General features: G+C 34.4%; 1 protein-coding gene across 1 annotated transcript; it reads right to left on the bottom strand.

Annotated features, from left to right (window-relative positions):
• On the bottom strand, window positions 3,449-12,214 carry LOC109834354 (methyltransferase-like protein 2). Its single transcript, XM_020402361.1, has 10 exons — window positions 11,877-12,214; window positions 8,241-8,457; window positions 6,781-6,911; window positions 6,506-6,539; window positions 6,273-6,348; window positions 5,401-5,578; window positions 5,196-5,285; window positions 4,992-5,094; window positions 3,894-4,127; window positions 3,449-3,810 (listed from the first exon to the last, which is right to left on the bottom strand). Exons 1-9 carry the CDS (start codon window positions 12,210-12,212, stop codon window positions 3,988-3,990), a joined length of 1,305 nt encoding a protein of 434 aa, XP_020257950.1. The 5' UTR covers window positions 12,213-12,214; the 3' UTR covers window positions 3,449-3,810; window positions 3,894-3,987.

The following is a 12,450-nucleotide window of genomic DNA, read 5'->3' as shown; positions in this document are numbered from 1 at the left end:
ATCCTTCTCTCTCCACCTTTGTCAATTTCTTGAGCTTTCTATATTAGGGTTTCTATCATTTTTAGGGTTTCAGTTCTAGGGGTTGCGTTTTCTTTATTTTTATCAAATCATAATGCAAAGGGGTAACCTTAAATGTCCAAGGTCTTGTAGAGGAAGACCCTCTTCCTCACAAGCTCTCAATCCCCCTTCTCGAGCCCCTCGAGCTCCATCTCCTCCCCCCGTTGAAAACTTTTAGTTTTATGAATAGTATTTGCGGAGTCCCGCCCTTCTTAGGAAGTACCGTTCATTATGCCAACTGAAATTTTTCCGGGGAGATTCGTAAATTTTGGGGACTGTAATCATTTTGATCTTAGTACATATTTCAAAGCTTCTCACTTGTTTAATTTGCTTGATAGTAGTCATCCTCTCCCATATTATCCACATTTGGTAAGATTATTTTATGCAAATTTACAAGTTGACTCCACAGACCCTAACACTCCTTTTATTACATCCATCGTTAAGGGTCGACAAATCATGTTTACAGCCAATCATCGTTAAGAACTCAATATATAATTATCATATTTTATGGATATATTGACTTCTTCAATTTGGCAAGTTGGTCGAATTTTATGGATATATTCTCTACAAATTCTCATGAGACTACAACTCGTCCTCTAGGATAACCTAAAGGTTTAAAGGGTTGATGTATGTGCTAAATACAACTGTGATTCCTACAAAAGTGAATTAGGATTTTTTTTTCTTCTTTTTTACTTTAGTTTTTTTTTGTTAGAGGACTAGTATAAGTTTAGGTGTGAGTGTATTTGATTATCATGTTTTATTACACTTTTATATACCCTCATTGTTTCTTTTATTTTGAAAAAAATATCTGCAAATAAAGTGTTTTTATATTAATTTACATTTACTGAATACAACTGTGATTCCTGCAAAAGTGAATTAGGATTTTATTTTCTTGTTTTTATTTATATTTGGTAGAAATAGATTTATTTTCACGCTTGTAGTGTAATTTTTCTTCATGCTTTGTAGAGTAAATTTATTTTCTTGCTCTTTTATTCTAGATTTATTTCATTGCTCTTTCATTCTTTGATTTTCTTTTTTTTTCCTTTTATTGCATGTAGTTAGATTTATTTCTCGTTCTTTTATGCTTATTAGTGTAGATTTTATTTCCTCTTTTTTGTAAAATGAATAACTAATTATTGTAAGAAATGTAAGATTGTATGAAACTAATTTAATTTTTTATGATTTATGGATTTCTTTATTTATGGTTAAAATGATCATGTATAGAATAAACTACTAGAGAACTAATTGGTAGAAAAAGAGTTTGTAATATATGTTTGTCTTTAGTGATTTGCTAGATCTTGCTTATTTATTTCTAGGATTATTATCTAATTGCTTATTCTTTCATGAATAGAAACTTTTACTTAGATGATAATTTGATAGATTATGCTCTTTAAGTGGTTTAAAGTATCCACAAATTCTAATTAAAATTAATGGGTTCAATTCTAGATTCCTAACTTCTCTAGTTATTTTTTTTCTCAATCTCTGTTGATTTGATTTTTCTCTCACACGGTATCTCTCTTCTTGATTTTATTTTGTTGATTTTTCTTTTCTTCCTACTTCCTTCTCTTTTTGTGTTTTCAATTCTCGTTATCTTCTTTTTGTTTTCTCTTTGTTTTCTCTTTAATAGTTTCCTCTGTTTCTCTTTCTCCCCTCTTATTTTAACTTTTTACTTTTGTGACAATTCGCTCCCCATACCTCTACGCATTCTATCTCACTCCTTTTTGTCTACACTTTTCTAGGACTAAATTTAAATAAAAAGTTTAGATAATCAAACCAAAACTTGTACATATGATTTACATAATCTATATCTTTTACCAGGAAACTCTCAAGTAGTCTTTAGGCTTTCAAGAACAGTAAAATATTCGAATATTGGACTCTTGAAGACTGCGAAATATATTAAAACCCACTGTATGCAAGCGATCAATCTGAGCCACACACTAAGAGCGAAATACTTTTGCTCCATACCAAATTCATTGCAAGGCTCAGACCTAACTGCTCGCACACTGACCGTTCTGTTAGTACGCATACTCAAAGGTTAGTACGATGTAACTCTACCGAGAGGCGCTACAGGCACACCCTCAGTCACACCACCAACCACACCCCCTCTCTATCTACAGTGCAGGGGGCCCCACATCAGATTTTTTTAAAAAATCTGATGTGGGGCCCCCTGCACTGTAGATAGAGAGGGGGTGTGGTTGGTGGTGTGTCTAAGGGTGTGCCTATATTATTTTTCAACTCTACCTACCATCCTGTTAGATCTCAAATAAATATATTCTTTTTTTTTCTTTTTTCTTTTTTTGTATTTTTCTCTCTTTTGGATAGGACGGAGCACGGGACCGGCGTGTGATCCTGTTACAGTGCACGTTGGAAGAGTGACGTAAGATTGGTCACCAGCGGACTTGTGGGTGCTTCAGAATTTACTGGTACGGACAAAGCACGTGGGAGCGTGCAGACGCTCAGGGCCGCATCTTTCACGTTTCCCTGGCTAAACATAATTTAAGTCTTATTTTAAGTAACTGTCAACTAATGTTTTCTTAACGATTTTTATTGGACTAATGGATTTAGGTTCTGGTTTACAACAATTTTTTTTCTCAATATGCTGATTGGTTAATTGGCAATTGAATATAATGTTTTAAGAGTAGAATATCTGACATGCTCTTCAACAATTTAAAGAAAAAATAGTCATTCTTGATCAACAAAATGGAAGATATATATATTCCAGCTCTAAGCTTCACCATCTGAAATTAGAAGAAAATTTGTAGAGGAACAATTATAAAACTGACAATATTTTATGGATTAAAATGTTGGAAAATAGTAAATAAACATGTGACAAAAATAATGAGTCTAACACCAATGATAATATTATGATGGGATAACAGATGTACAACAAGTGAGAACAAGGGAAGAGTATATTTGTTCAAAGTTAAGATGGTGAAATTGAAGTAGGTAAACACTAAGAGAGGCATTCTTTATCCAAATTATATAAGATATACCTATAATTATAAGAGTACCCATAATTTTCTTGATGGAAATTTCAGACAATTGAGAACCAGTGCAAAAAACAAGATATAGTCAAGATGACAATACTTCGATGGACCAATACTACGATGGGCAAGTAGACATATGTATTCCTTGAAATTTAGAGGTTGCTTCTATTAAAGATAAATTAATTAAGAATCACTGAGATAGACTCCTATTGAGGAATGCTCCGCGTGACACCTATTGGAATGCTCTGCGTGACACCGGGAATACTCACCATTATACTACAATGACCTGTTGGTTATTTGGAAAACTAAATTCTAAATCAAATAATAAACTTAAACATCTTCAGAGAAAAATCAGCTCATCTTTGCAAACTAATTTAAGTTGGATTATCACTTGAGATTTCGCATGAGAGAAGTGCTAATGAGATATACCGACAGTTTCCGAGTGATAAGTAATAACGTTCCTCAGATGTTCGAAGTTTGATCTGATTACAACTGCATATAACCACATGCACAATAAAACTCATTTGAAGCTTGTGTGAAGATATTGCATGAATACCTCTTATAAATGATATCTACCAACATCCCCACCCCCACCAACCCCATTGACACCAACATTTATTTCAGACCAGACCTCATTTGGCTTCACAGGATTGACCAAATCAATCATGATGCAATCTTGACATACTCCCAAAAACTTGAAACTTCCCAAAATAGCAAAATCTCCTCTATATCGGCCAAAGCTCCATTTTGGTTATGGAATATCCATCTGAGGCAGATGAAAATATGAGTTTGTGGCACTGCGTAGATTTCAAACAATTTGCAACCGAGAGAAGTCCGCAAAAAACTTACATGGATACAAATGACATTGATGCTAATTCCCCAGCATAATTCACATGATTGAGTCATAATACGAGATGAAATGATCATGTGGCACCATTATCAATTACTTTTCTGTGAAGTATTTTGCATCTTGAAACCGAAGTGGTTCATTCCCCCAAGAAGTCCATCCAGCTACCAGTTCTCTAGCAAAAAGCTCGAGACACTTTGCAGGCTTGGGGCCGGGAATGTGATCCCCTATTAATTCTTGAGATTGTCAAGGATGGAACCATTGATATATGTAACATGGAAGTGACAGTATCGAGAAAAATAAAAACATATAAAACACTGTAACATTGCTAAAATGTCATAAGAAAATCACACTAAAACCTATCGTGTGAATATTCCAAGTGATAAGAATAGCTAATATTCCTCTTAAAAGAAAAAAAAATTGCTGGACATTTGTAAGAAAAACTGTTTTGCACTCTGTAATTCTCAAGGCACTGTTGGACTGTGAAAGAGTTCAGATATCTGACAAAATCACCTTTCATTAAACTCTCATGTTTTCTGACCTGGAATGATGTGACAGCAAATTCCAATCATTTTCTCCAACAATCTTTCCTTCAAAAAAAAAATCAGAGAGAGAGAGAGAGAGACTTTCCAGGCTGACAAAATTAATGTAGGACCCACATTTTCCATAGAATCTTGAGAATTTCATGCAAACAAACAATGACCAATGAAATTCTGAAAATCCATGGAAAATGTAGACCGGACCCAAAATCCTCTTCCAAAATTTTTTGATCACTTTGAGGAACCATGCTGGGGAAGGTGCTTGGAATTGGCTAGAAAAAATCTCATGTCAGAAAATTTCTCTTCTCTAGAGGATTTTGGGGAGAAAGTGGAACCAGGGCTCCAGATGCAGTTTTTCATTCAACTTACTGTCAAACAGAAATTTTGGAGAGTTTGATATTCTGTAGAAAATTCATTTGTCAGACTTCTAGAGTTAATTTTATCATCTAACGTAAAGACAGGAAAAAGCAGAGATTTTAAATGTGATTTAATTCAAAAAGGGGTTCAATTATGTTCTACATTAACTTATAACTTAGTAAATAACAGTCTAGGCATGGATACTTCCCAACGGAGGCTTCCTTGAATAAGCACCAGGGATGCTAATGAAGACTTGATTGTTCTGCAGATATCTAAACGCGGGTGGTGGGTCTTCCAAATCAGCAGTCTGAGTAAGAAACACAAATTAACAGATGATGAAATCTAAAACTAAACTTCCAACAAATATATTTGTAAGAACATCGGTTATGTATATGCCAAAAAGCTCACCTTTGTATTAACATACCCAACAAGAAGACTTTCATATGGTCTATGATGAAACAAGTCCAGTTCTCCAATTAGGGACCCATCTGGTTTTACCTGTGACGTGTTTTCAATTCTAATCAAACTTCTGAATTATTATTATATGGAAGTATTAATAGCAAGAATCCATGCATATTAAAGGAGGCTGCGGAACCAACCACGAGATGTTTACCTTCAGCCAGTACAAGACAGTAACATGTGCGACTCCCCAAGCAGGAAAGAGTTCTTTCTCAACAAAGATGCGATGCTTTTCCCTGTTAGTCATCCATAAAGCCACTAGGGCTCCTTCTGAATGGGCAAGTTCTTTAACAGGAAGGTACAGAAAATAACGGTTAGGTAAAGTGGGGTACCTACAAAAAAATGTTTGTTAAACACATTAGAAAGCCATATGTTCAGAAAATGATATATAATAGCATGTCTGTGGTATTATTGTGTTCATACTGTACTGTTTTTGAGTGGTTTTATGCTATAATAGTGATAATCTTAAGTTATCTTACAAAAGTTTTAAAACACAAGAATTCTACACAGGTGGGCTCTCTTTACACATAAACGAGCTGTAGTGTTTTCAGTTGACCATAATCTCCTTTTCATCCCGACGCACTCCTCTCCCAGCACAGGGTTAATAAAAAAATTGTGATTACCAGGTTACCTCCATATTAGAATCTCTTTTTTAGATAGTTTCTTGTGATGGCTTAGTTTGAGGGAATAAGTAAGAGATTAGATCCATTTATTCATTAAGATGTTTATATATACAAGACCCCATCAAAGAATCGAGATTGATTTCAAGAAGTGGTTTTAAGATTGAAAGTATAAAAACCACAAACTAGTCAGCAAATCTTAATGATACAAAAAAAAAAATAGGGTTTTAAAGTTCTCACGTCTTTGTACAATTTTTTTTCTTTATTTGTTATTTAAATAGAAGTGATGATAGAATTTAAGAAGATTATGCAAGTCATGCTTTAGGAATTAGGAATTAGGAATTATCATAAAGTGCACATTTGGAGTAAAAGATAATGATTATCAGCTTATGAGTTAATTATATACATTGCTTTTTGATGAACGCTTCCATTCTCCCATGGTGGGTCAATGACAATAAGGTTAAAGCCAAGATCTGATTGAGCTGCAGAAAAGTTTTGACAACAATCCAGCATTAGAAGTGAAAATGAAAAAAAAAAACTGTCCACTTAGCACGTCAGCTATCAATTTAGTGTTTAGTGCAATATAAAAACTCATATAGATCTTCTTAATGAACATTACAGGGCTGAGAATATAGTTACCTGGAATGAGGTCACGAACTTGCCTCAAGTCAGACTTTCCATGTCAACACATCAAGGAGGCCAGCATGGATGAAAATTAAGGTAAGAGTCGTAAGACACTCCATGTTAAACAATAAACAAAATAACACTCAATATCCTTTTGTCCATGGAAGTTATAGTAAGAAGCAATGGCAGAAGACAAAGAGAGAAACTATGAATTGAGTTTGAAAAATACAGTAACTAGCCGTCCTAGAAATATACTCATATAGTGAGCTGGTGCACATTAAGCAACTTACCGTGTAAAAGCAGCTTCTGCAGGGTACAATGTACCGCCTGCTGAGGAATTCACACTCGATTTCATCAGTTAAATGATTACTGATTAAGTTAGAAAATAACGGAACAGTTCTTCCGTAGTCATGCAATGAACCTGTTGAATAATCAAACAATGAATAGATTAACATCAAGGATTCAGGCTTTCAATAGGTCAAAACTTCACCAAAACATGCTACAAGAAAATTAAATCGAACTTGAACAGTATGCATTCCATAAGTACTGTCCAGAACTGATACCATCCAAATGAAAAGTAAATCTTGTGTTCCAACAAGCTACAAGAATACTTCCAGCTGTTCTGGCTTTAACTTTATGCATGTCCGACATTCATTTCAAATGAGAGGAAGGCAGTGGGGAAAAAAAAGAAAATATTTCCTGTATTGCTGATAACTGAATTAGATGAACTCACGTGTAATGCCAAGTATACAGATACACGTAGGTGCATGTTAGATACCAATATAATGTATATGTGTGCTGCATATAAAGCACCATGCACAAATAAGAAAAGAAAAGACTTGATTAAGGAGTTTTGTATTGCAAAAGGAGAGTTGACTGATTGCTTCTTGCACTTTCCTTCAAGTTGAAACACCTATTGGCAGCAATAAGGGTTGGAGAAGCACAATGCATGAAAACTGAGGAATCTAACTGTCTACTTGAAGAATATAAACTGTTAAGAACCTTTAGAATTTCAACATTTTAAACCAATGAAACATCTTGGGTGCCGGGTGAATTTAGTAAGACCAAATAAATATTTAAGAGTACATAAATCAAGCATTAAACTCAAAACCACAATAAATCACGAAATACTCTTTTGAATTTATTATCTTATTGGAACCTAAATCCAATAATAGAAAACTCATCCAAACTTGCAGACTGCTTATATTACAACCACTATTTCAAACATTCACTTAAAATAAGGCAACAATATGCCCTTCTTAGTGGTTTGGTCCTTAATCATATTATAGATGGAATACAGGTCTAGCATGCTAGAACTTTCACTCTCAATCTGACTAACTTTCTCACTCCTGTAGTTTATCCTTAATTTTTTTACATTCCCACGAGAATATACAGAGAGAGCCTACCTCAGATCTTGAATGAACATCTTACAAAGATATGGAGATTCAACAGCCATGCACGCATGTGCGCACACTCACTCAACACACACTCGCCTGCGCACAGCACACACGCACGTATACATACATCAAACAAAGAAGGTAGGAAATTAATTGATAAATTCATCGATTTAGGTTCAAACACATAAAAGACATTTGATAAAGTCATGAAATCAATAACCTAAAGGTGCAGCTAATACACCTGACCTTCTGTGCCATCAAAAGTCATTTTGATGATGTACCAAATCTACTTTTGAAGAACTAATTTCTTGGTATTTAATGTAATCTAACAGCAAAGGTAAAAAGTATCTGACCTTCTCCTTCTTCCTTTGTATCTCTCGAGCCAGAACAAAGACATATCTCATAATGGGAAGACTGTGAATGGCTAGCAAGGTCCATAAAATTTTGTTCTTCTCCTCTCATATCACAAAATGAATCTTCCTCGCCCTTCATAATATTAGGAAGAAATCTCAAGAGATCTGTAACTTCAAGTAGTGCATTGTGTGCATTCAACAACAATGGCCTAACTCCCTGCAACATAATGATAATAATAATGTTTGTCAAATACTAAAGAATATCCAAATAGGCAAAAGATTTTAGATTCATACAACAACAACAACAGAGTCTTTGTCCAAAATTTTTCGGATCGGATACATTGTCCGCATTCACCAACAATGTCTGTCCCAAACATAATTGTTAGATATTATTGGTATTTAGATTTAGGAGATATGTGAGATATTGTTGAGATATTATGAGATGTAATTGAATATGATTTTATCTCATACCTATTTTATAATATCCTTCTAATCTCTATTTAAGAGAGGTCGGTTAGATTAGAAAATATATTTGCCTTATCTATTTTCTCTATATGGTATCAGAGTCTAATTGATCCTAGAGAACTTCTCCCATCTTTTTAGATCTAGAGGCCATCGAGAGGGTTATTGCATGGCCTTCCTACTCCGCTGGCGGCTACGACATCGTTTTCTGCGGCTCCGACAATATCTTTGGTTTCTATATCATTTGTTTATTAAATCTTGGTTAAAAACCTCAAAAGGGAGGGAAAAGGAGGCACTATCCATCATAGATACTGTTCACCGATGAACAGTAACGACAAATGTACTGTTCATTANTAATTGCAAAAGTACATAGTTGATTTTAACGTTGCTTCTGCTAGCTGATCCGCCTAGGATTTCTTTCTACTAGCTAATCTTCCTAGGCTATCTAATGACTACCCCGTCTTGAGTTTCTACTGACTGACCCCCTAGCTGACTCGCCTAGGGTTTCTCTCTATTGGCTTAAACACTTAGGGTTTCTCTTTACTGGCTGACCCGCCTAAGGCTTCTACTGGCTATTACTACATTGTTTTAATTGTTAACGTCTTCAAGTATTTCAGACAAAGATAACATAATCAAGGCTCTTGCAACTAACTGTTTTATTTCGATTTGCAACAAGGTGGACATATGTAGTAATATATGCTCCAGCTTGAGGTGGAGTGTTAGATATTATTGGTATTTAGATTTAAGAGATATTATGAGATATTATTGAGATATTATGAAATGTAATTTGTCTCATATCTATTTTGTAATATCCTCATATTCTCTATTTAAGAGAGATTATAATTAGATTAAAAAATACCTTTGCCTTCTCTATTTTCTCTACAATAATGATAATAACAATGATAGTAAAATACAAAAGAATATGCAAACGGATAACTTGGTCAATTTGTATCTTTCAAGCAGTGGCTATATAGATGGGGGAAAAAGGGCTTTCTTAGGAGGAGGTATTGAGCAATGGTTATAAATACTTACACATAGCGTTATTAAAATCCTAGTTGAGGAGTGTGATTAATAATATAAGAATGAAGGCTAATAGTGTTAGAGGAGAAGCAAATAGCATTGGAAGAATGATCAATGAAGAGCTCTAAACTACTGAAGCATGTGTGATTAGAGAAGAGAAACGTGATAAGTAATTCATTCTCTTCTTAACCTAAATATTTGATGTTTTGGGTTAAAGCGTTATTCAATTTTCAAATTAATTCAGAGCGGAGTTAAGTACCTTTATTTTTATTACTTTAGCACATGTACATGAATATAACTACTATGAGATGAATAGGATTTTAGTCTTCTATAGTTTAGTGAACTACATATATGGTAACTCATCGTAGAGAAATATTTGTTAAGGATGGAAGTTGTAGGTATACACCTATCACTTTAACTTATAAAAGTTACTTTTAACGTCAAGAGCATGTTTGATGCATTATTTATAATTTATATTTCACTAGGACCTATTTATACAGTACCATATGGGAACAAAAAATGTCCATCCAAAAAAAAGTACTGGTCTTTATATAAATAATTTAAACATACATATATATAGTACTAAACGAATTAACAAAGATATAATGAAATAAATTTTAGTGGCAAGTAAATAGGGTACGAAGTAGTTATTAACTGATACAATAATATGATTCTACACTTCAATGAAAAGACCAAGTGGGAACAAGACTAAGGACATGAGAAAAAATTGGTCAATTCGAAATTAAGGTAAATTAATTTAAAGCCATGAGGTTATAAGACACATGGCCTCATGCTGGAAGTTACATATCCAAAAGTTTGTGGATCAACTAAAGAATACAAATGATTGTCTCAGGTTCTAAAATTTATATCATAAACCAAATAGTTTAAGGATGTACAAGTTACATAAAAACGCATACAAGTAAAATATTATGAGAAATATGAAGAAGATTTATAGAAATCATGGTTCACAGGTAACTGTAAAACAAAACCTCTAACCATTGGTACTGTTACTATTACTGCTAGTTGTATAGTTACTGTTGACAACGAAGTCTTGGCCAAGCAAAGCTTAATGAATCTTTGAGTTATCATTGAGCCACCCGGAGACATCCGTATGATATTTTACTGACTTCTTGGAGATGTTTAAAACCTGCTCCTTTGGAGACGTGATCTGTGGAGTCAGACTGATGGGAGTTCCGTCTACCTATTGTTGACACATATTGATACATGCTCCTATTCATGAGATAACGATTGAGATTGTCAACTGCAGATTCATTTTGTATCATAAGTTACACGTATGGGTGATTCCTAAAGTTAGTGAAATAAAGTGATGAATGATGTGTATGAAATAGCATGGTCGTAAGAACTAAGAAGCGGATAACATGATTATAGTAGGTTGACATGCAGGAGTTGATCTGTAAAGGTAGACACCTGCTCGACCTTGTAATCAACAAAGAAGAAGCATCTAGAATGTCTCCTTCTGCAGGCCTTTTTGTATGCAATTAAGACTATGTTTCTTTTGTTATGTAATAGCTTCTCTGTGTATGTAGTAAGTAGTATTATCTAATAGTTAAGTGTTCCCACATTAACTTTCCGTATTGATGATATTCTGCATGGACTCTGCTGTCAACTTTAAAATTCTGGGAGTTAATATATCTGTATTTATTATGGTCAGAATTTTGTTAGATTTTCGGATATTTCCGAGTTGAGATGTTACATTATCTCCCTTGAATCTCAATCATGACCTTTTCTTAATCGATGAAAACCACATGCAGATCATGTCTCTCCTCCTTGTATCCTCTCCATACTCTCCGTCAAACATCTTAGTATATAGAGTCTACAGTTGATCTTTCCGGCGTACAACCAAATTGGCTTTCAAATACTCAGGCTCTCATTTATTAGTTGTTAATCACTTCCCAAAAGATTCATGCTGTCGTCCATAAATTTCACAGTGCAGATTCATCTAAAAGATATATTATTTGCCCATATAACTCATTTCACAGTGCAGATTCATCAAAAAGATATATAATTTGCTCATATAACTCATCACGTAAATTATTAAAACGAAATAAGCTCTTAGGAGTTGATTAGTAGATCTTTCCGCATAATCCTCATGTAGCCCATAAAAAAAGGGGGATTGCATAGAAAATTAATTACCTGATGACGATTCTCTGCAGCAGTTTCCCTTTCGTTCAGAACTCTACAAGAATTCCTCTTTCTTTTCCTCTTTTTCTTTTTCGAATTGGAGGAATCAATCGCATCTTCGACTGCTTGCGCTTTAATGTTGGATTTGAAGCTACGAGAATAGTAAGCGGAGCCAGAGAGCCTAAAGCGGGTGTAGCATCCGTTAAGGATCCGAACTGGATCCACGAAGACGACGTTGGATCCATCGAGATGATAGATTCCGGAGTTTAAGAAGGCGGAGAGATTTGAAGAGACCTCGTTTCCCTCCATTGTCTGTGATTTTGGGGGTTTGTTAGGGTTTAGTTCCATGAAAAAATCAGAAGATGGAAAGCAAGTAAACGGGCCGGATCGGGTACAATGAGTCGGGTCAAATTTCTCAAACTCCTTACGAAGATGATTCATTAAAGCAGCCTAAGCTTCTTCTAGTGTCTTGGTTTTTTTTATCTTTCTTTATTTATTTTAATCTTTATTAATTACTAATAACTCTACCTAATTGGCAGTCATACTTGAACAAGGCAGTTACGTATTTTATGAACTCATGGGTATT

Source organism: Asparagus officinalis, chromosome 3 (assembly GCF_001876935.1).
Source record: "Asparagus officinalis chromosome 3, Aspof.V1, whole genome shotgun sequence".
Lineage (NCBI taxonomy): Eukaryota > Viridiplantae > Streptophyta > Magnoliopsida > Asparagales > Asparagaceae > Asparagus > Asparagus officinalis.
The sequence above is the reverse complement of the archived record's forward strand: the minus strand, read 5'-3'. Positions and strand labels throughout refer to the sequence as shown.

Bases quoted from the DNA above. Each gene is read 5' to 3' on its own strand.
- LOC109834354 (XM_020402361.1), bottom strand. From the start codon at position 12,212: ATGGAACTAAACCCTAACAAACCCCCAAAATCACAGACAATGGAGGGA. The intron at 6,912-8,240 runs GTCAGATACTTT...ATTATTCAACAG, and splicing joins TACAAAGGAAGAAGGAGAAG to GTTCATTGCATGACTACGGA. The intron at 6,349-6,505 runs GTAACTATATTC...ACTTTTCTGCAG, and splicing joins AGTTCGTGACCTCATTCCAG to CTCAATCAGATCTTGGCTTT.